The sequence below is a fragment of the Melitaea cinxia genome, chromosome 4 (genome assembly GCF_905220565.1).
Source record: "Melitaea cinxia chromosome 4, ilMelCinx1.1, whole genome shotgun sequence".
Lineage (NCBI taxonomy): Eukaryota > Metazoa > Arthropoda > Insecta > Lepidoptera > Nymphalidae > Melitaea > Melitaea cinxia.
In genome coordinates this window covers 7630939-7654671 of record NC_059397.1, presented here as the reverse complement: position 1 = coordinate 7654671, position 23733 = coordinate 7630939, and the positions used below count along the sequence as shown (strand labels likewise).

Sequence of the window (23733 nt, the reverse complement as noted above, 5' to 3'; positions counted from 1 at the left end):
TATAACCGCGATGAAAAACCCGGAATAGGTTTGCTTTGAAATTATAATTCAAATTACGATTTCTAAATTTGCGGCTGGGATAATTGTCTGATTGCATTTTGAACAGTAAAAACTTAGAAATGTATGCGTTTTGGGCTTTGCATAAAATTATAATTACTTTGTAATGAACATCTCAGTTTAATAATAAACCTAGATCGCTTAAAACAAAATGGTTATTTATAATTTATTTTTATCTGATTGGGAAATATGTTATTAACCAATTGTGTATGTTTTTACATTTAACACATATAAAAATATTTTCTTTTAAATTATTTCGTATTTGAAATAATATAACAAGAGGGATTTTTTTTCACATACTCAAAAAAAAAATAATTCTCTCACTCAGATCTTAATTAAAAAGTAAAAACAAATCAAAGTTGAATTGAACTTTAAATATGTTTACAGCCAGTATTCTATCACGGTTAGTTTATCCCTTAATCCTTTAAACCTGCCAAAATATGAACTAGTGGCGCTATAAAAAATAGCCATAAAGCCGTAAACGAAGCGGAACGTGCAAATAAAAGCAGTAGCTCGTCGTAAAACTGTCGAATTGAATGGCGGACGCAGTTGACCGGCTGCGCTGCAATCAGTCGCGCACTCCGACCTACCGGCAACTTTATTAACTTTCTTAAATTTTACCATCAATCATTGAAATTTTGAAAAGATGAAAATAACGCATTATGTTATTTGTTTAAAAAAACAGTTTGTTATGGCATAGAAGATTAAATTTAAGATAGACAAGTTTACGGGAGCGCGAAAGGGCTTTTTAAAAAAATATTACATTAATTAAACTAAAACTATTTAATTAAAAATTAATTAAAATTACAGTGGATACGTCCGAACAGAATTACATGCTCTGGATCAATCGTCGATTTAATTCTAATTAAACTTTCTCAAGACATATGATCCCAAAGCATGAGACAACGTGAGAAATCATTTGTTATTCCTATTCCGCTGATTAAGCATTTACTTGTATTGTTCTCATGCTTTGGTCCAACATAACTCTTCCCCCCTTAAGTTCGAAACCGTCGGAAGAATTTGACTTCTGAAGGTTTCGACCCTTGCTTAAAATTTTATTCTTAACACTTTTTATAACTAAAATTAAACAAATAGTAATTAATATAAGATATAAAATTAGAGTTCCTACACTGACACTGTTAACTTTTATTATTGATTTAATTTCACTTTCACTTTCACTTTCACTTGAACTTTTCATTTTTAAGGCCGCAGATAGATACTTTATGTCATCCAAATTAATTCCCTTAATATCAATCGGATCGACAGGAATAGGGATTTCCTTCTTTGGCTGAGGTAAATTAATAATAGGTGTCACCTTGTATTCAAATTTTTCCAATGTGTGTTGAAGATAATATAAATGAAGATCATTAAGTAGAATCTCGCAGCCAGGATCTATTTGAACGAGATAAGTTCCCATCATAGATGTTTTTGTTATATCGTTTCCACATTTGTAAGACATTACTTCCTTATTTCGTGAATATATTATCCAACGGGCAGAAGAAAGACGTTGTGCTTTAACTTCTTCGATATGAACTACTCGTCTATGACATTGAGTTAAGTCATTGTGAAATTGCATCAATTGTTCCATACACGTTATCGTTGAGTAAGGGATAAAATTATGTTCAGTGCATATGTACTGATTATCGCCGAACACATGTTGACACGGAGACGCGACCGGCAAGTACTTCGAACCTTTCACCATAAGGAAGGGATATTCGGGAATAATAATGAAAGTTTTGTTTTTAATTTGATCAAAAATAGGCAATGAATAAATTTTATAATAGTTATACGTATTATTATCTGTAAGGGGAACTTCTATTATAAATGTTATCTGGTTTCCTTTTACATACGCCTTAACAGACAATGTTCGCTCTATTTTAATTATATTACTTTCTGTTACAGGATACAATAAACTATGATATTTTTCTATAGAAGAAAATATGTAAAACAATTCAGTAGAATTAATTATTGATTGATGTAGCACAGAAATTTTACTAAAGGCTAAGGCTGTCTCAATTTCACTGAGTGTTATATATATTGAACGGAAATTATTAATAAACGTACTATATATACTCAAAACATAAGTGGAATATATTGAGTTTTCTTCTTTTGTCACCATGTCTTTCAACATACTTTCTACGCGTTTTAAACGTTCATTAATAATTAAAGAATTGTTATATAAAATTTCTGTACTATTAATAGAATAATCCAACATTTTGGAAACCAGGGTAATTTTATTATCGATTAAATTTTTTTTGTTATATAATTTGTTAATAAGATTATCATAGTAAAGCGCGTCTTCGTGATCTAAGTTACCAGTTATCGATTTTATAATAGAACCTACGGGATTAAGCAAACCTCTTCGAAATATTTTTGTTGGTGCTATCTGTTTTGCCTTTTCTATAGTTATATCTTTTAAATATTCTACTTGCATTTTCATATTAATAAATTCATACATATAAGGTTTATCTGTATTAATTACTCTATTAAAATCACTATACTTATTCATATTAAACTCTAAATCAACAAATATAGAACTTAAATCTAATACTTTTATAATTAACCACTTATTTTCTTGTTTATAGGCCTGACCTTGTTTGACAGGTAACAGGCCTGGGTTACCTTCAATCTTTTGAAGTTGAAGGGATTGGGTCTCCTTCATCATCGTCAGGGCGATTAAACACCACCTGTGGAGGTCGTTTTATATTTTTTAATGGAACCTTAGTTCTCCGCTTTCTAATATTTACGGGCACTTCATTACGATTCATTTTACGTCTGGTACATTCTTTTATATTAATAGTGCCTTTCTTAAATAAGGAAATTATTATATTTGCGAAATCTTTCCTATGTTTCTGGTGTTCAAAATATATAAAATATTTAATTTTGGGCCGGATATACTCTTTAAGGAATTGTTTTATTAATTGTAAATTATTTAAGGGTAAGAAAACTTCAAGGATTTTCCGTTTTGACCTTGTTAAATCTTTAACCTGACTTTCGTTTTTAAGCCACGAAAATACTAATATCCGATTAGGCTTAGTATTGATAGCTTCATGTAAAATTGGAATACTAGGAGAATCGCGTTCTATATTTGAATGGACTGTCTCAATACTAGTGCTAGAATCAGAATGATCTGGAGGTTCGATTACAGATAAATCTCTAGGACTTGCTGGTATTGTCGCCTCAGAGTCAGTTACAGTTAAAGTTCTAGAATCATCTGTATTACGTCTTGGGGATAATTCTAAAATTTGGTCTGTCACGTCACGTAAGTGTTCTTGGAATTGAGATTCTCTATCATCAACATTTACTGACAAAGAAATATTATCATCTGACCCTATTGCATTTAATTTTACACGTATGGAAAAATTTTCTTCCTGATCATCATTATCAAGGTCACTAGAATTTCCTTCGTCAGTCTGCTCGTCTGTTTGTTCTATATAGTCTGTTACGTCATAATTGTTGTAGTTATAATCATGAATATATGTTTTATTAATCGGGAAACTCGGTTTATTATTAGTTATCGTTCTCATCGACACGTCATTTAGTCCTTGTCCGTCTGGTCTAAAATTAGGCTTATAACCAAATTGTGTTGGGGGTTTATAATTATTATAATTAAATGGAGGTCGATACCCTAATTGTTGTACAGGACGGTGTCCGTACTGAGGATTAATTCTCGGTGGTGGTATTTGTGGTCCCTTCGGAATTCCATATTTAAATTGAGAAAAATTTGGTCTAAAACCTGTAGGCATAGGCATAGGTGCTTTTTGATTTCCTTGAGGTATTCCAAATTTATATTTAGGTTGTTGGTTGTATGAATTAAATGTCATAGGTAGATTAAACTTATTCGCAAAATTTAATTTTGAATTCGGTAAATTTGAAATTTTATTACGCTGATTATACTGTTCGTGAAAGTTTACTTCTTCTAAAACAATGCTCAACGCAGATTCTAATGATGTCGCTGATTTTAATCTAACTATTCTAACCATATTTTCGGGTAAATTATAAAGAAAAACGTTAAGGGATGTATTATTGTAAATAACTATTTTACTTTGCCTAATATCCTCGTTTAATATTTGATTAACCTTAGATAATAAAACAGAACGCACTGATTGGATTCTATTACAAAAATCAAGGTAACTTTCTCCCGATTTTATTTTTAAATTTTCTAATTCTATTGCGATACATTCTTCGCTTCGCGGATCTCCAAAATGTTGTATTAATAAATCTTTAAATTCACTCCATGAAACAATATCCTCACGTTCACTGATAAGCGCGGCAGCGTCATCGACTAAGCGACTCGTTATGCTATGCATAATATAGACATTTTGTACATCACTGCCTTGAAATTTATTAATTACATATTCACATTTTCTTATAAATAAGTTTAATTGACGTTTATCGCCACCAAAAAGAGGAATTAATTTTAATATTTCGTTTGGAATCAGAGTTATTTGTTCCATTTTATTTTTGTAAAATAAAAGTTTTAAAATTATAATTATTAATTTTACACACAAATTATGTTAATAATATTTCAATGATTTTGAATTGAAATATTAAATTAATAATATATTAAACAAATTTTTTTTTTAATTCTTTTTATCAAAAGTACAATTTTTAATATTTAAATTAATAACTAACAAAAATACATAAGAAAACCAGAAAACGTTATAATAGGAGAAGTCTTATCCCAAAATAACAAGAGACAGAAGGAAGGTGAAAAGTTCTACTCACCAACCGGTCACCAGCATCGCCAGCTCCTGGACTCCTCGATCACTGTCTTATTTATTTGGTTCGGGATTGTTTCTTACAGACCTTCGAAAGCCCAATTATTCGCTGATTTTGAAGACGAATTCTTAAGAACGAAGGCTGTAATTATTTTGAAACAATCCTACCGGCTGCGCCAGACAAGTTTACGGGAGCGCGAAAGGGCTTTTTAAAAAAATATTACATTAATTAAACTAAAACTATTTAATTAAAAATTAATTAAAATTACAGTGGACACGTCCGAACAGAATTACATGCTCTGGATCAATCGTCGATTTAATTCTAATTAAACTTTCTCAAGACATAATTATGATCCCAAAGCATGAGACAACGTGAGAAATCATTTGTTATTCCTATTCCGCTGATTAAGCATTTACTTGTATTGTTCTCATGCTTTGGTCCAACATAACTAGATCTTTAAAACATAATAATATAACTCAATCAATATTATGATGGTATGATCAGAAAACGAATTAGTCCAGTTTTGATTATTCGTGTAGGAGTTTTTTAGGAGTACTATGTAGGAGTTATTTAGGAGTTGGACATTTTTTCAAGTACTTAGTAATTTATGTATAGCTATCATAAGCCTTGTGAAAAAGGAATTGTATAATTTTATTCTAGTATAAAAAAGGATACCTTGGGCTTAGAACAAACGCTGTAACTTATAATATCAGGTGCAGGTAGGGTTCATGTGGGCATTAATAACGATAAATTTGAGTCATTAATTCGTGGGGATTAGCCGCGGAAGCGAGTGTGCGCCGCCGATAACCAAATATTAACTCAATTAGCGACGAGACGCGCCGGCCCGGCATTCAAATGTCTGCTAATCCGTCCTAAAGCCGGCTGGCATTAGGAATGGTCAGTCCTCGGGGATTTAGATAGTGCCTTGTTTTTCTACAGAGTCTAAAAAACTTTCTGTATTTTTATTTCAAGATACATATGTTTCGCAATTTATCTTTAATATTCTGTTCAACTTAAATTTTTAATAGTACCGTTATTATTATACCGTAGCCATTTATAACGTATCACAACCTAATTATGTAATAATCTGTATTATATATAATAATGTATAACGACATTAAATTGAACAGACAAGTAATTAGCGTTAATTCAATTAATTGTGGCAATCGTACCGACAAATGCATTGATAGCAATGACAGATCACTAGGGCAACACGAGGTCTTATTCTAGACATAATAAAAGATTACGTCACTCCATCGCTAATAGCACGTTAAGAAATATATTATTTTTGTCTACAACATATTATCAGAGTATTCAAACTATAAATATTGGTAATATACTACTTAACTAAACTTAAATCTTAAGTATAACTTAAATTTTTATTTTTGAAGTTATACTGCTTTTGGCGCTTTAGGGAAAAATGATGAGTAAATTTCTGCGATGCGCTCGCACACCTTCACAAAAAAACGACACCCTGAATTTAGCTAGTCAACGAAGAAGAAGTTAGCAATTTGAAGTTAGTTAGCCAATTAAGTATAACTACTTACGTGCGTACATAAGTACACACACACTATTTCTGTGGACGTAATCTCCAATTATACATAAATTATACAGAAAATTCGTTTTTCTATATTTTCTTTACATCACATATAATTCACAAAGAAATAATTTTTTTTTTGTAGATTTCATCTTTAACTGATATTACTTAAGTTATAAATCACAATATATATTTAAAAAAAACTAATTATAAAAACTACATATTATAAGTAAATATATATTATCATAACAAGCTTAACTAAATTAATAATAAAAAACACTATTCCTAAAATGGGCTAAATTGGCAATAATACTTTTTACTAGCGAAAAAGTCCTACAACGCAAACACTTCGCTAATAAACTCCAGAATAAGGCTATCTTGAACAGCTGACAAGACAAGAAGTGTTGTACTTGGTACAGTCGAAATCATTTATCATCAGCATAATTACAAAGATCGTACCTTGTAACTATTGTAGCATATATGTATAATTATATAATTATGTGACTATGTGTCTCTAAATATTATATAATAACGTTAACACATACTAAATTTCTTATGTCGCCCATAGTTATGTGAAATTAATATTAAATTAATATTAATAAGAATAAAATATACAAAATAATTAAAAAAAAAAAAAAAATAACACGACATCGACAATTAGGATAGCTAAGTTTTTACTTCTTTCTTAAATATGTAACTTGAAGTATTCTGTATTTCTTAATATACCTAAATCGTATATTTCTCCATGAAACTTTGTATTGGATATTTCGAAAGAAAGGTCAATCAAACCAAAGATTTAGCTACAATATAAATAATTAAGAATAGATTCAATCGAGCAGCCTTTCTTTATAAAACAAACGAACCCGACCGAAAGCAAACTTAATCCAATCCGCGAGTGAAACGAAGTAAGACGTCGTCGGCTCAAACAAATTATTTGACATAATGTCGTTAATTAGAAACCCTCCTTTGTAACCGAGGGTAGGGTAATTAGGTTCGGATGCTCTGAATGGGTCCTTTTTCTGCTCGTTACGGCTAAAACAAAGGGGCAAAGAAATAAACAGACCGTATTCAGGCAAGAATTTGCATTGGAGTTGACAATGAAAGAAAACTTTTATACATTTCGACATAACCATCCAATTTGCCTTCTAAGTTAGTAAAATGTCAATAGCATCGATATGTTTCTTAAATGATTAATAAGTCAAAAACCTGTACTTGTTTTTATAATATTATCGAGATTCATCACGTGATAATCGAATTACAGTCAATTATACAAACAGTAAAAAAACTTAAAATTTTACGATGAATAAATTGTTGGATTTGTGGTTTTTAGAAATATTCTTTTACCCATGATTTCAAGAGTAGGTAAATTCAAGTTAAAAAGTGTAAGGGAAATCTGTCTTCGAGTCGCTTACAAGACTACCCCTCATGGGTTTAATTGCACCGCTATTGTTCCGTTTGATTTGATTCTGTCTCTGTAGGCACAATCATAATAACGCGCTTTAGTGGTCGAGCGATTGTGCCGCGTCATAACTACGAAACTGAGTTTTAGAACGAAATTGTAATTATTATATTTAAAAATTTTTAATTTATTTAATCTTTCTATATATTACAGGTGAAATTAATTTATAAAAGTTTTTATATCATTACGTGCCGATTTCATACATAACGCAACGTTTTGTAATTTTTTCGTTAATTGCCTACTACAAATGTTGATTTGACTAAAACATAATCTAAAACAATTCAAAAAAAATATATACATACAGCAACTTAAGAAGACTAATTTAACGCAGAATTAAGTAGAAAACATTAAATTATGGATATAATTGTGCAAATAGATTCATTATTCATTATATTATTATTGATTCATTTAAAACACATTTTAATATTAAAATAGTATCAATACAAAATAACAAATCTTAATATATATAAATCTCGTGTCACAATGTTTGTCCGCGATGAACTCTTAAACTACTTAACCGATTTTAATCAAATTTGCACACCGTGTGCAGTTTGATCCAACTTGAAAGATAGGGTATATTTTGTTTTGATATATGTAATTATTATATTTAAGAAAAAAAAATAAGGCGATACGAAGTTTGCCAGGTCAGCTAGTAATTAATAAAATGTTAAAGAGTATTCGTATGACAAATGTCACCGCATCGATGTCGCCGACCCAACGCGTCATACACACTATACCAGACAATTTCAACAAACAACAACTTGTTCCTAATTGTGTTTGCGATTCCTTTACAAATCTCTTTCGCCTCGACTACAATTATTGTGAAAACTCGTTTTGAAACGACGTTAAATACGACCGAATTTTAGATAATTAACTAAGATTACGGTCTCTCAGCATATAATTCGCTTTTGTTTCAAGAAAATTGTTAGAGGCCAAGTTAAAGTAATATTGAATCAAATATATAAAAAAAGAGTGGACCATGCAAAATAAGAAATCGTTTTATTATATATTTTTTTTTGTTCTAATAAATATTACATAGAACATTATTACTTTATCTTCTCTTTTGATTTATGCCATTTTCTTCTCCCAGCATTTCAATTTGCTCTCGTATTTGCTATTAATACGTTCAAATATTTCAGTAATTTGAACTAATATAATACTATAATTTCAGTACATTGAAGAGCTCTGTCAATTAGCATTGAGAGTTATGCATACGTGATATATTGATATATCAACATTACGATATTACAAGTTTTATCAGACAAAACGAAAACATAATGCATTTCAATTATTTTAGAGTTATTAAATGTTGTGAAAACAATAGTTCAACCACCGTGAAAAAATCCAATATCGGGTAACTTAAAACCCATGCAAATTCGGAAAAATCTATTATAATCTGCATTGCACACTGCTGGACGCTCTTTTCATTCGATGCCTTTTGTTGGCGGATTCAATTAAGTTTACATCGGCGCCGAGGTCAGTTAATAAAAACCGAAGCCTACAAAAATTGGCGCGTAAATCAAATTCAATAAAGCCCTGCACAATAGTGTGGGACAGGCATCGGAAAATGACGCCGTCAAACAATGACTGCTCGATGTGCTCGGGATGCGTCCCAATCAAATTTATATCACAGACTTATGCGTGTGTTCTCCTGCATTTATTGATTTTTCTAAAAATTAATAAAATTCACTTTTCACTTATCTATGAGATAAATAATTGTTACTATAGTTAAATGAATGACTAGACTAAAATAAATGACTAGAGACTTACACAGTAAAATGTGCATGTTAAGCCAATTGATAACAAATAATATTTACTATTCCATCAAAATATTTATATCTTTTATTACATTAAAATCACTTTAAAATATTACCAAATGATAACGCTTTCGGGATAAGAACAACTTAGTTTCAATTATCTTCTGAATCCTTGTACATTGTAATGCATCGATAATATCGAAAGACAGTCACCCTTTCACATTAAGAATTCTCGTCCACCTTTCCACGTCTCCGAATTAATCGCCCGAGAGCCGCTGTCTATTAAAGTTTCTTCGAAAGTTGTTAAGAGGCTCAACTCGCTCAAAACTCCGCAGATAATGTTAAACATTCATTTAAGTGGGGGTTCTAACTTCCGAATCGCTGTATAAATCTTCTAATTCTTCGAGCGTTTAATATTCATATCACCTTCGAGAGAGTTGCGAGAGCGCACATCGACTTCGAATCTCTTTAACTCATTTCACCATGGATCATTTATGTTAAATATTAGCTATTTACATTATGAACTTTTTATTAGTTTAAATTTATCAAATCAAAATAATTGTGTTTGCTCGCAAACGAAATCACATCAAACAATTTCAATTACATAGACTAGTAATTTAACGTGGGTAGACAAAAAAAATAGACGATGTAAATACTTATCATTAATGATAACTCAAAAAGTACTCGTCAGATCTCAATCAAATTTGAACGGGAGCATGTAACAGGTATCAGCTTTTGAATAAAATAAAAACTATTAATTAGGTGGACCGAACCTTTACTAAAACGAAACGAAAAACCAGTCAAGCAAATACACATTATTAAAGATAACTTAAAAAGTACTAATCAGATCTCGATAAAATATAAATATGACCTGATGACAAGCTACCTTTCAATTAAAAACAGAATTATCGAAATTGGGTGTTTCAATAATAAAGTACTGTGGTAACACACATAAAAAAAAATACTGTCGATTTCAGTCAGATCGAATTGACAACATCCTCCTTTTTTGAAGTCGGTTAATAATAGCGTTCAATACACTGAAAGTTTGAATCGTTAAGCAAAAGATAAGATTTTAAAAGCTTTAAATTACAAAGTCGAACAACTGATGGGTCACTTCAATTGTGGTAAAATCCTCAGTTTGTTGCTAATCGTAAGCGACTCTTCGATTGTGAGAACGTTTACGACAAGTTTGAAAAACGTTGATAAGATCTAATAGTATTTTATATTTTACATTGAATTCTAATTTTGTTACCATGCAAATAATTTATGAGTATTACTAGCTGACCTGGCGAACTTCGTATCACCTTATTTTTTTCTGAAATATAATAATAACATAATATATCAAAATAAAATATAGCCTATCTTTTAAGTTGGATCAAACTGCACACGGTGTGTAAATTTGACTAAAATCGGTTAAGTAGTTTAGGAGTCCATTGAGGACAAACATTGTGACACGAGATTTATATATATTAAGATTTATGAGGAACTAAGACGCACTGTATTATGTATAGGTATATAGTGCAAAATATACATATATATTCATTACTTTGGTTATTTAATAATATATAGTACACAGGGTTAGTTATATAAATGTTCCAAAAGTTTTTATTATTATAAGCACAGTAAAAATAATTATGGACATTAGGCGTGCTAAATATTTCTATATTTATATAAGAATAAAAATGAAACTAAGCCAATGATGATACAAAAATTATTTTAAAATAAGTAAAGCGACCTGAAGAACTTGCAAGCAATTGCGGGAAGTCGCCAAAACACGTAGCTCGTTCATTCCTGTCGTTATAGCAATGCCAATATTTGTAGACACTTTCTTTCCAATGAAAACGTGGAAAACAAACGATTTTATAAGCGTCCGACACATTCGAATGGTTCTCGCTAAATTGGTCATGTGATAACTGTCTGAACAAGTCGTTCTGACGTCGCCACATCAGCGGTTCTGATACTATCCTTAAGCTCATTCGTGGGCAATTTCACAGTTTTATTATTCTTACTTTTTTCTACTTTAACAGACATAAATTAAAAAAGTACGTGTTATAAAAATGCCGAATAGTTTTCTATCGTTACACAAACTCTGCTATATTTAGTTAAGCCTTTAAAAAGTATCACAGACAAGATGAATGTTTCATGTATTTATTCAATTTCAAGAGAGAAAAGACGCGAATCCCAGAACCGCCCAAGTCGTGTAGCCGTCCGCAATATTTTAAAATAAACGACACTTTTTATATGCTTAGCATATTTTTCAAAAGTCGGCAGAGCTGCGTTCCAAGCGAATTAATACGCGTCCTTAAACACCCCTTACATGAATAATTAGATGTTTCCCGGATTTATTCTCCACCTTATCTGTAAAACACGCGTTTTAAATTTGCAAACTCATTCTTTTCGCCGTATTGAGGATAATACATCTTAGCTCCGTTGCGATTCTGATTAATGCCCTCGACTAGATCGACGCAACTTTGTCAGAGATAACGACAAAAAATAATGGGACGTGACTCGACTAATTCGGTTTTTACAAGGAGAAAATTTAAAAAATTTATGCGAGTTTTATTCGAATAAGTGATTAAAAATGTTCAAACTTTTTATATTTTAAATTAAGATAGTGCAGATAGAAATATTTTTAAAAAGCAAAATATATATTCTTCTTTCAAAATACGTAAACGTCAAAAATTTATGATATAAACTAAAACGTCTGTTACTAAGAGCTTCTTGTTTGTAATTTTCTAAAATATGCGTATTTTAACATTAATAATAGCAATTGTTGGTAAGAATTTTTAATAATAACTGTACCAAAATGAATCTTTATATATATTATATGTAATAGAAATATAGTATGATAAACATATTCCTATTTTTCTAGCACTATTACTTAGAGATGTGGCTTCCGAAGAAGAAGTTATCAAAAGGGGTACCTTTCCTTTCATGGTAAGATTTATAATGTCTACAGCATTTAATTGTTTACATTAACTTATCGTTAATTCCTGTTTGTTATATTAGGCTTTTGTTTACTATCCGGATCAAACTGTAGAAGACGGCTTAAGAGGACAATTTACACGAAGTGCCGTCTTGATACAAAATGATTGGCTGATCACTGCTTCTCTCGAAACTGACAACATTCTGAGCTTATTTCCAAAAAAAACTCTTGTAGCTAGAGTCGGAGCTATTAGCATTGATGCCAATTTTAATTTAAACGAAGACGAAAATGAGCAAGAACGGGAGGTAACAAAATATATCCAAACTGTCTAATTTTCAAATATAAACATTTATTTTTGCAGAAATATTTCGATATAAATGGCACATTGCTTTCACAGATAATTCGTGTTGTTCGTCCTTATGTTTTCAATAGAACGGAATGGTGGTACAACGACATATCGCTATTGAAGACACTCTTACCTTTTAACATCACTGCGACAGTGAAGCCATATGCAATAAGGTCAAGTAAAATGATTGGTGAAAACTGTTTCATGCTTGTTTATGCTGTAAGTAATTTGTATTTTTTAAATGTTACATTTTAATTCTATATATATATATGTGCTAGCTGACCCAGCAAACGTTGTTTTGCCATATATTTTATTAACCTTCTCAATCCCTTATAGCTTAGGGGAATAAAAATAGATGTTGGCCGATTCTCAGACCTACCCGATATGCACACAAAATTTTATATTTTATCAACCCTCTTACATCCCCCCCCCCCTATAACTTAGGGATATGAAAAATAGATGTTATTTGATTCTTAGACATACCCGATATGCACACAAAATTTCATGAGAATCGGTCAAGCCGTTTCGGAGGAGTTTAACTACAAACACCGCGACACGAGAATTTTATATATTATATATATATATAAAGATATTTTTCTTTTTTTGTTTAAGAGACATATCCAAAAAATAATAGAAGAAAGAATTTTAATGACAATATTTGTTAGATTGATACCATCTTCGCAAGATAAATGTGGTAGCAACTTCAGTAATGACACAATGGTTTGCGCGACTATTGATGAAAAAAGTAACATTTCCGCGAGTTCAGACTTTTGTGAGGTGAGAAATTTATATTCAACAATTTAAAAGAACATATAGAAGAAAACTGATTAATGTATTTGTTACTACAGGGTAATAGCGGTGGTCCTCTGATATGTGATAACGATTTAGTTGGTACGCAAACATACATCAATGGTTGTAATCAACCATACCTCTATCAGCTTTTGAGTTCCTGGGACGATATGATATCATGTGCAATAGAGGAAAAATGTGAAGAGGAACAGTGTGCTACAATATGTTTTTCTATAAATAAAGACCCAGTAACGAAAATATCACCATCACCGTTGTCTGTTACGGAAGAAATAAAAATTAAGCTTGTCGATGGGTATATTAATGAAACAAGTATTAGTACAATAACATCGCCCACTCTGACAACTGTGGCGGAAACCAGTGAAATTATAACACAAGGAACAACTTCAACTACTGTGAGAGTTACACAAGGTACAACTACTACAACCGTTACTAGCTTAAGTAAGGTTGAAGATACTACAACTGAAACAAACGAACATACAGAAAGGGAGATGGCAGATTTACAAGAAGAACGTGAAAGAAAGGCCAATGTCGAAACTAAACAACAAGTGCTACGGAGTGATGCAACCATAAATACATTTTGTTCATTCAAATATTTCATGTATGGTTACCTCATTGTACTAGGTATGGTTTAGTTTAATTTATGTTCTTAATTCATTAAACTTCATTAGATTGTTTACAAGCTTTTTATTTACTTTTATATACATAAACATAAGAACCACATTGTTCAAATGATGTGTAACTAATACAACGTTTTTATAAAGTAGTTTTATATAAATTGTAAACGTACTCAGTTATTTAAATTTTCAGTACAATATGTATAAGATTCCTTCAATACGGTCTGGAAACTTGATAATACTATTAAAGCAAACTGCGGTGGCGTTAAGCCTGCAACCTTACTTAATTCTACTTATTTGCAAAAGTTTAACACTTGGTCTGACGTCTTATAGTAACTTACTTAGTACTGAATTATTTTCCTCATTTTCGATGCAATTTTAATTATCAACGTATATCGATGGCATATTATAATAGTCAAATTTAAATATTAAACAGAGAATTAAATCAATCAGAGATATTTAGGAAAAAGGAGTTGTATGGATTTGTATGATAACAATATGGCGAAAAAATTATAAAAATAATTGTTTGATCACAAACAAAAAAAAACCGACTGCCTGACGACTGAATTAGTAACACAACTTAGGTAGATGACAATATCTATACAAATAAATAAAATTGGAGTGTCTGTTTGTAATATTAAAATAACCGCTTTATACTAAATACAAATAGATGTATACACGGTACATATACCAAAATAACATTTTTTTCAATTTGTGTCTGTCTGTCTGTCTGTTTGTTCCAGCTAATCTCTAAAACGGCTGGACCGATTTTGACGGGAATTTCACTGGCTAAGGCTACTTTTATTTTAGGAATTTATTTTTTTGTAACGCTGCGAACTGAACAATATTTTTTTTAATTCCACGCGGACGAAGTCGCGGTTACAGCTAGTAGTCGAATAAACATGCATTACCTATTTATATATATATTTGCAGATCTACTACGCGATTTAATGACTTTTTGCGCGACCATCGTGACGTTGATGTTTTTCTCATTAAACCTTACTCTATTAGACGATTGGTGACCACAGAATACTTCTCTTCCGATAGTTAATAATGTCTAAGCAGCTTAATGATCCAGCTAAGTTCTCAAACCATCCTAAGTTTAATTTTTGTTTTACTCAAGCTCTTAATTAGTACAGCACTCTTTTGTTGTTAATTGTAAAAACTTATAAATGGCTTTTAGTTTTTTAATTGTATTTTTAATTTGTTATGTATAGCTGTAAGTTTTTCTGAATAAATAAAATAAAATAAAAATAAATAAATAAATACATCTATACAAATAAATAAAATTGGAGTGTCTGTTTGTAATATTGAAATATTCAAAATAATATTTTTTATAATTTTTGTCTGTCTGTTTGTTCCGGCTAATCTCTGAAACGGCTGGACCGATTTTAACGGAACTTTGATTGGCAGGTAGCTGATGTAATAAGGAGTAACATAGGCTACTTTTATATCAGTTTTTTTTTTGTGTTATAACTACGAACTGACCAATAAATATTTTGTTAAATTCCACGTGGACGATGTCGCAGGCTCAGCTAGTTAGAGAATTAGAGAGATATCTCAGAAAACACTTGTCAGATCTCAATCACATTTAAACGGGACCACGTGACAAGTATCAGCTATCGATTCAAGAAAAACTCATCGTATTCGGTCCACCTAATAAAAAGTTATGTGGTAGTTATCTACAATACAACGACGAACGTAATCTATAATACAGCGACGGTTGACGAAAAACTAGTCAGCAAATAACGCGTTATTAAAGATAACTCCAATCATTGCTTGTCACATCTCGATTAAAGTTAAATAAGACCACTTGACAATCATCATCTTTTGATTAAAAACAGAATTATTGAAATCGGTCTTCCCACTAAAAGATCTGAAGTAACACACATTAAAAGTACAGTCGAATTGATAACCTTCTTTTGTTTGGAAATCGGTTAAAAAAATGGCTATTTGACTCTCTAACTGCTTCAGCATCAAGCAAATCTAATTATAATAATAATCTATTACAGTAAAAGGGATGCGATTTATTAGTTGCCATCTCTAATTCTAGGTCTAATTTAAACTACAGAACCATATTATAAATATGGCATGCATGGATTTACTTCAAATTTGGCACGAATATTATTAAGAAATCGGGTCAACATATAGGCTACATATTATCACACTATCACCTACGGGGAACGAACAGTGAACCTTTATTTCTTCAACGCATTCTGTAACAACGTGTAATATAACGACGCATATTTGATTGTTGTTTTTATTATGTTAATAACCATGTCATAAGCTAGCTTCACACTATAAATAAAGACATTCTGTAGTATATTTAGTATCAGCATTGCACCCGTGAGAAGCCGGGGCGGGTCGCTAGTAATAGATAAATGCCATAGTTTTACTCGTGTTAACAATAATAATAATGCAAACGCATTTCATTTATTATAGAAAAGTAATAAACTTATTTAAATAAAGTCATTAAAATAAACTATGCATAAACAAATACTTCCTTTAATAATCTAAGCGTTAAATAGATGAAAATAAATATTTGAGTAAAGTATGATAACAATATCTAAGTGAATTTTCTTTCCCAAGCTTCGAAGTGCAGCAGGAATCAGAATGTATCTTAATAGGATTCGACATGTTTAAATTCCGAAAGGAGATCGCATTGGGAAACTGTTATGCATATTTTAAAGTTAAATTTACTTACAACGGACTTGCCGCGTCGAATGAGAATTCACCGTGAGTAGCTTCTTTGTGAACTTAAAATGTTTTATGATATTCGACGTACGTGATAAGAGGTTGTTTGAATATCATTAATAATCCGTCAAATCTTAATATATATAAATCTCGTGTCACAATGTTTGTCCTCAATGGACTCCTAAACTACTTAACCGATTTTAGTCAAATTTGCACACCGTGTGCAGTTTGATCCAACTTAAAAGATAGGCTATATTTTATTTTGATATATTATGTTAATATTATATTTCAGAAAAAAATAAGGTGATACGAAGTTCGCCAGGTCAGCTAGTTATTTTATAATATTTAAATCAACTTTCCAACTGTATCATATTGCAGTAATAAACATAATGTATAAAGATAAAAAAATTACATTCAACATAATAAACTTCTATATGGGACAGCCTTAAATCAAAAATTAAACTAACAATTCACGTATAAACTCGGTAAGTACTTAGAATGTGTTTTATTAATTAACTAGCTGTGCCCGCGACGTCTGCGTAGAATTTATAAAAAAGTTATTGTTCATTTCGCAGACCTATAAAATAAATAAATTTCTACAATAAAAGTAGCCTAAGTTACTCCTTACTACATCAGCTATCTGCCAGTGAAAGTCCCGTCAAAATCGGACCAGCCATTTCAGAGATTAGCTGGAACAAACAGACCGAGAGACAGACTGACAAAAATTGTAAAAAAATGTTATAAAATGTTAATGGTATATGTACCGTGTATACATCCACATACATTTAGTAAAAAGTTGTTATTATAATATTACAAACAGACACTCCAATTTTATTTATTTGTATACCTAGATTAAATGAAAGACTGAAAATAAAAATGCAATAAGTATAGTTTTTCTATAGAAGGGCTTGCTTTGGATGTTCAAGTCTTAGAATTTGATATTTTGTATTTTTTATATAGGTAAATTACAATAAATTATAATTCGAGAACTAAAACGCCTTCAAAGAGTAAAATAGCAATATATAACATGAATAGCTTTGCCGTATAAGTTTGATTTTGTACTTGTTTACAAAACAGAAAAGACTATTTTGCGAAATTTTAGCAATTAACACCGAGGGCAGTGAATAAACAAACAAAAGGAATTAATTCAACAACCTCATAAAAAGAAATAAGCAGTTCATAAAACTTTTAATAATTAAAACTCGAATAAAATAAAACACCCAGGGTAGACAACGCCAGTTATAGTAGACATTCGAGTTCTCCCCTTTTACAAAAAAAAAATAGGATAAAGAATTATCTGACTTACACTTGTTGGGGCTCATCTTTAGGTGGTTACGTTTTGGGAGTCGTTTTCATTTGTAAATCCCAAGCCGGAGGGGGGTTGTTAGAACTAACGACACTTGTTAACTTATTCTGACTGCCGATTGAAGACTGTAAATGGGAAAATATCCCATAAAAATAATAGCCTACGATATTATTTACGGGTGTTAAAGTACTAACGGTATAAGGTCATTATAATTTTCATGAATAATATATGGTATACCTTCTTATTAGCGGTGAAAAAACATTAGAACACGAGGGAGATAAGCATTAAAATCTCTTTCTTGTAATATAGTCACGCTTTATAATGTATAGTAATAGTATAATAGCAATAAATTAAATTAAAAATTTTGCTTTAAGGTATTTAAAATGTTTATTAATTGAGGCTTATTAGCATATTTTGTAGTGTACCTATAAGCTAAGTCGAGTAAAGAAGAAAACAGAAGTTGTATACTCGGCTAAGAAAAGAAAACTCGAATACTTCGGCCATATTACGAGAAACTCTAAATACCAGGTGCTACAACTTATTATCCAGCACAAGATACAAGGCAAGCGCAGTTTGGGTTATAGAAGAACATTTTAGCTAAAAATATACTCCAATAGTTTGGGAAAAGCATCCATTCTTTATCGCGGTATCAAGGGTACAAGTTGCCAAAATGATCGCCGAACTTCGTGAGAAGATGGCACATTAAGAATAAGAAGTAGTGTATAGGTTTAGGCTTAAGTATCTTTAATACTACATAAATTATTATATATAGACATCCAAACATGCAGATAAGTAGCTATCACGTGTTTTTGCCTCATAATATCGAGTATATGTTATTATATTCGATGTATACCTATATCAACTAAACTCCTTAATCCTTAAATCAGGTGTAGGAGGACGTCTTCTTATAAGGAAAAACTATGTTACTAATAAGATTTATCTCTTTTATACAAAGATTTGGAATACAGTTATTAACATTGAAAACAATCTTACGACTGGTTGATAGTTTGACGAGCCAATATAGCACACCTCAGTGATCATCCAAATCATGAAGATTTCAGTATGAAGTATTTAAAAAAACCTCTTATAGAGGTTCTAACATGACGTCTTAAGTAGCTAATTTTTATCAGCTCAGAATTCAGAGTTTTTAATGAACTCATAAACGGGAAGTAATTTTTTTTGACGTCTAAATGAAGTCATCTTGTTCATTTCTCTCATCATCTCTCAGTTAAAAGAGCTCTTTGAGAGCTCTTTTTGATGAGATCTGAAGTCTACGTTAGATGGCGTATTCAACTTCTTGAGGAGTTTCTTAAGGAAGTCCAAATCATATATCTGAGCTCATGCGTTCTAACCTTGAACGTCATTTTGCTATCGGGACAATGTCCGGCGAGATTTAGCTGGAAAACTTATTAAATATGCTTTGGAAATTATATATTGATATTTAATGGAATAATTGATGTTCATTGTTATTTAATTATGATTGTAAAATATTAAAGTAATATTTTTACTATTGTACGATATTTAACATCTTACTAAGTACTATATCCCATCAAAATTTTTCATTTTCGTTCCGGTATTACTGGTGCTTCTGGCGTGTGGATTTTTATTCTTAAAATAATGAAGGTAAACTACTTAGAACCCTTCAGAAGTCATCAAAACTGCAATTCATAAAGGGAACGTAGACGAATGCATGAGTTTCATCAGTTTATAATCTAGCCAAGAGTCTGATGGCAGAGTCATGCTGGTGAGCTCTTATTGAAAATTACCTACTGCTTCTGGCAATTTTGCTACTAAACTATGTTACCAAGTGCTTGAAGTGGTCATATTTTTTACTTCGTAGTCGGTTTAAGCCTTGCGTAGTTATTTTTTTTTTCCTGTTTTAGATATTATTTATTTTATTTAAACTTTGTTTTGTGTAATTTTGTATTTAAAACTGCTGTGCTTGTATCATTCTTATAATACTTCTTGTGTATATTATCTTTTTATTCTTGCTGTTTATATCATATTTGTCAACAAAAAATCGATATTCATTATATATTACTTATAATAACACTAACAATAAAAAATAATAAAAAGCAGTGAATATTATACTTTAATATACTATTCTGTGAAAGAATAACGGAATCGTCAAATCTGTCGACACCGCCTCGGTAGGCAATTTTCAATCTCTTTTCTATTTATGACAGTAATAAAGCGACCGGGAAAAGTCAACAATCAATTTTGTATTTCAATTTATTCCCAACCATCCTAGTTCGTGCGGTGATAAGAAAAAGAAAAACGCGTTCATTGAAAACGGAAATTATTGCAAGAAGCCATCAGTGGTGTGCGCTCGGCTTACGCTTTTTTTTCTATTTTTTTTTTTGTCGAACGGTTTCACAGTTTTGATTTGTGGGCCGTCGCGTCGGCCGGTGCCATTTTTCACGCGCCTCATTGTGTCGTTCATGGTCGAGGAAGTTTGCTGCAAAGGCCTACTCACACGTCACACCTTTATTTGATTTGCTTACTTTGAATACACCATTAATTAATACTTTTTTTTAAAGATAATTATATATTAATGGAGCCATATTATAAGTACGTTCTATCCGACGCCCAGTTTAGATAATTTGTTTTTTTTTTTTATGGCACTAGGTCGGCAAACAAGCGTACGGCTCACCTGATGGTAAGCGATTACCGTAGCTTATACTAAAAGCATCCAAAAGCATCGCAAACACGTTGCCGACCCAACTCCCAATCCCCCCAGGAGCTCTGGTTACCTTACTCACCAACAGGAACACAATACTGCTTGAAAACAGTATTATTTTGCTGTAATCTGTAAGGTCGAGGTACTATCCCAGTCGGGCTGCTCCATATTTTGAGCAGGAAATTCCTGCTGTGCCCTACCTCAGTTAAAAGTTTATAAGAGTATAATCTTAACTAACATCAAATATATAGTTATATTATAATGTCATTAATTTGCAAATAAATATTAATCAACATAAAAATCAAGATTAAGCCATGTATTTTATAGAATATCACATCCAGAAATGATCTTGCTTACTGATGAATTTAGAGATGTCATCGATAACGTTTGTATCTATTTTCAAACATCAATGGAGGCAGGCGGGGAGCCGGGAAATTAGGGTGATTTTTCTTCTCTTTGCACGTCCAGCGACGAAATGTAACGTTAGCGAATACATTAATAATACGAATGAAATTTTACTTGCATAATTTTTAATTTTCATAATTAAGCGTATTTAATTTTTATGCTTTAATTAGGTAACTTGTTGACACTTAGGTATATAGTGTCGATGGCTTTTGTTAGAAATAAATAATCATTTAGAATTGTGTGTGATTTTAAAGAATATTTTTAAAATATACATAGTATACAACAAAGTCGCTTCCCGCTGTCTGTATGCTTAGATCTTTATATAAAACTAAGCAACGGATTTTGATGCGGTTTTCTTTCTTAAATAAAGTGACTCCAAAGGAAGGTTTATATGTATAATAAATGCATAATATAGTAGAGGAAAACTGATAGTTTTAGAGGTTTCCAATGTGATGTCGTAAATAAACACATTTTGCGCTTACATTGCAAATATTTATTTTATATTTTTTAACCGACTTCAAAAAAGGAGAGGGTTACTCAATATTACATATATATATATATATATATATATATATATATATATATATATATATATATATATATATATATATATATTATGTATGTTCGGGGATAACTTCGTTGTTTATGAACCGATTTTAACAATTCTTTTTTTGTTGGAAAGGAGATACCCCTAGTGTGGTACCATGATAAGGAAACCAGGATCTGGTGATGGGATCTCAGATAAATCGAGGGAAACTCGAAAATCCGCATAACTTTTTACTGGGTGTACCGATTTTGATGATTTTTAATTTAATCGAAAGCCGATGTTTATCATATGGTCACATTTAAATTTCATCGAGATCTGGTCACAACTTTTGGAGTAATCTTTGATATTGCTTTACTTGACTAATTTTTCGTCTACCTACGTTGTATTACTTGTCGATATAATTGAAGTCGGTTTTTTTTTTCGTTTACCTGCAAACACAGTTATTATATATTTACTATTAGCATTGCAATCGTGCGAAGCCAAGGCGGGCGCTAGTCTCTGGAATATAGTTTATCTTTGAAATAACGATGAATTATTTTTGTTTGTCAATTGAGCTTGCTTATAATTATTTTTCGCGATAGTAATAAAAATAAATAAATATACTAATTCTTAACATTAATTTGACTAATTATATATAAATAATAATTATAATAATCAATTAACAACAAAAGGGTAGTTGGTTGATAAATATAAGAAAAAAAAACATTTCATTTTGAACAAGGCTTTAATTAGCTACTTCTTTGGTCATATCATTGGTTTGGAAGTCTGACATGTTTCAATAGTTTACATGATAGCAAATTTTATAGGAATGCATGAAACTTCGCCTACGTAAATGCGGAAATATAAATTATCAGTACACAATATGAGGAAGATTTAATAATATCACTAAACAAACTAACTTTGAACTATTCTGAATAATCATGAAATTCAAAAATTGTATTCAACATGTTTTTTCACATTTCTCTATATTTTTAATATTTAATATACATCAATGTATTAATTATTTAATGTAGGATACAATAAGTCTACTTACGATTATATCTTATATACATAAATAATACAAACATTATAACAATGTCCATGATAAACTTAACAGGTAATATACAATATACTTAGGTACAAAACGAAATAACAATGTGGCGAGCGCTACATGGTAAAATAATTTTTTTTAATGGCCAAGCCAAAATTGTATGTATAACAAAAATTTATGAAAAAAAAAACAGCACAAAAAATGACCACACGTCTTGCGACACTGCTCGCTTAATTTTGATACATAGAAAATTTAAACGTATAATTTTCATATTTACATTAATTTTAATTAATCCTATAAAGTTAAGATCTTAATGTAATTAATTACTCTTTGAACCCGTCTCAGAAAGCAGTCTTGCCCGCGTCTTTACGCGTAGTCTACATTTTATTGAGTTCGAACCTTTTATTTAGTTTTCGTTAAAGATATACTAAATCGAGATTGCTTTATGAGATCATCTTATGAGAATAAAAATCCATTATATTTTAAAAGTCTATCTAACATCATCCACATAGGAAGTATAATTGTCTAATCCGATTTTGGCATTAACTTCGTAACAACTATTCAAAGCTAAACGCTATACCGTTAGTTTGAATTTTAATTGTCACCTTTAGTTTAAAACAGCGTTTTAATGAATACGCTTACCATATTAAAACACATACCTACATTAGATTTAGCAATAGCTCGTAACACTGAGTCTATTGAGTATTGATACTTGACAATACTTTCGAGCGCTTTATAGTAAAATGGCAACTAAGACAAAACCTCAATGGCTTCACTTAAATTTGTCGTACGCATTGTTAATCTGTCACGTTATTAAGTAACACTGATTTTATATGAGCGTCA

General features: G+C 30.9%; 1 protein-coding gene across 1 annotated transcript; it reads left to right on the top strand.

Annotated features, from left to right (window-relative positions):
• Positions 1-12274: 12274 nt before the first annotated feature.
• LOC123670282 (kallikrein-13-like) lies at positions 12275-14288 on the top strand. The gene is made up of 6 exons (XM_045603788.1): positions 12275-12308; positions 12405-12469; positions 12542-12763; positions 12856-13023; positions 13417-13581; positions 13653-14288. Exons 1-6 carry the CDS (start codon positions 12275-12277, stop codon positions 14244-14246), a joined length of 1248 nt encoding a protein of 415 aa, XP_045459744.1. The 3' UTR covers positions 14247-14288.
• The last annotated feature ends 9445 nt before the right edge of the window (positions 14289-23733 follow it).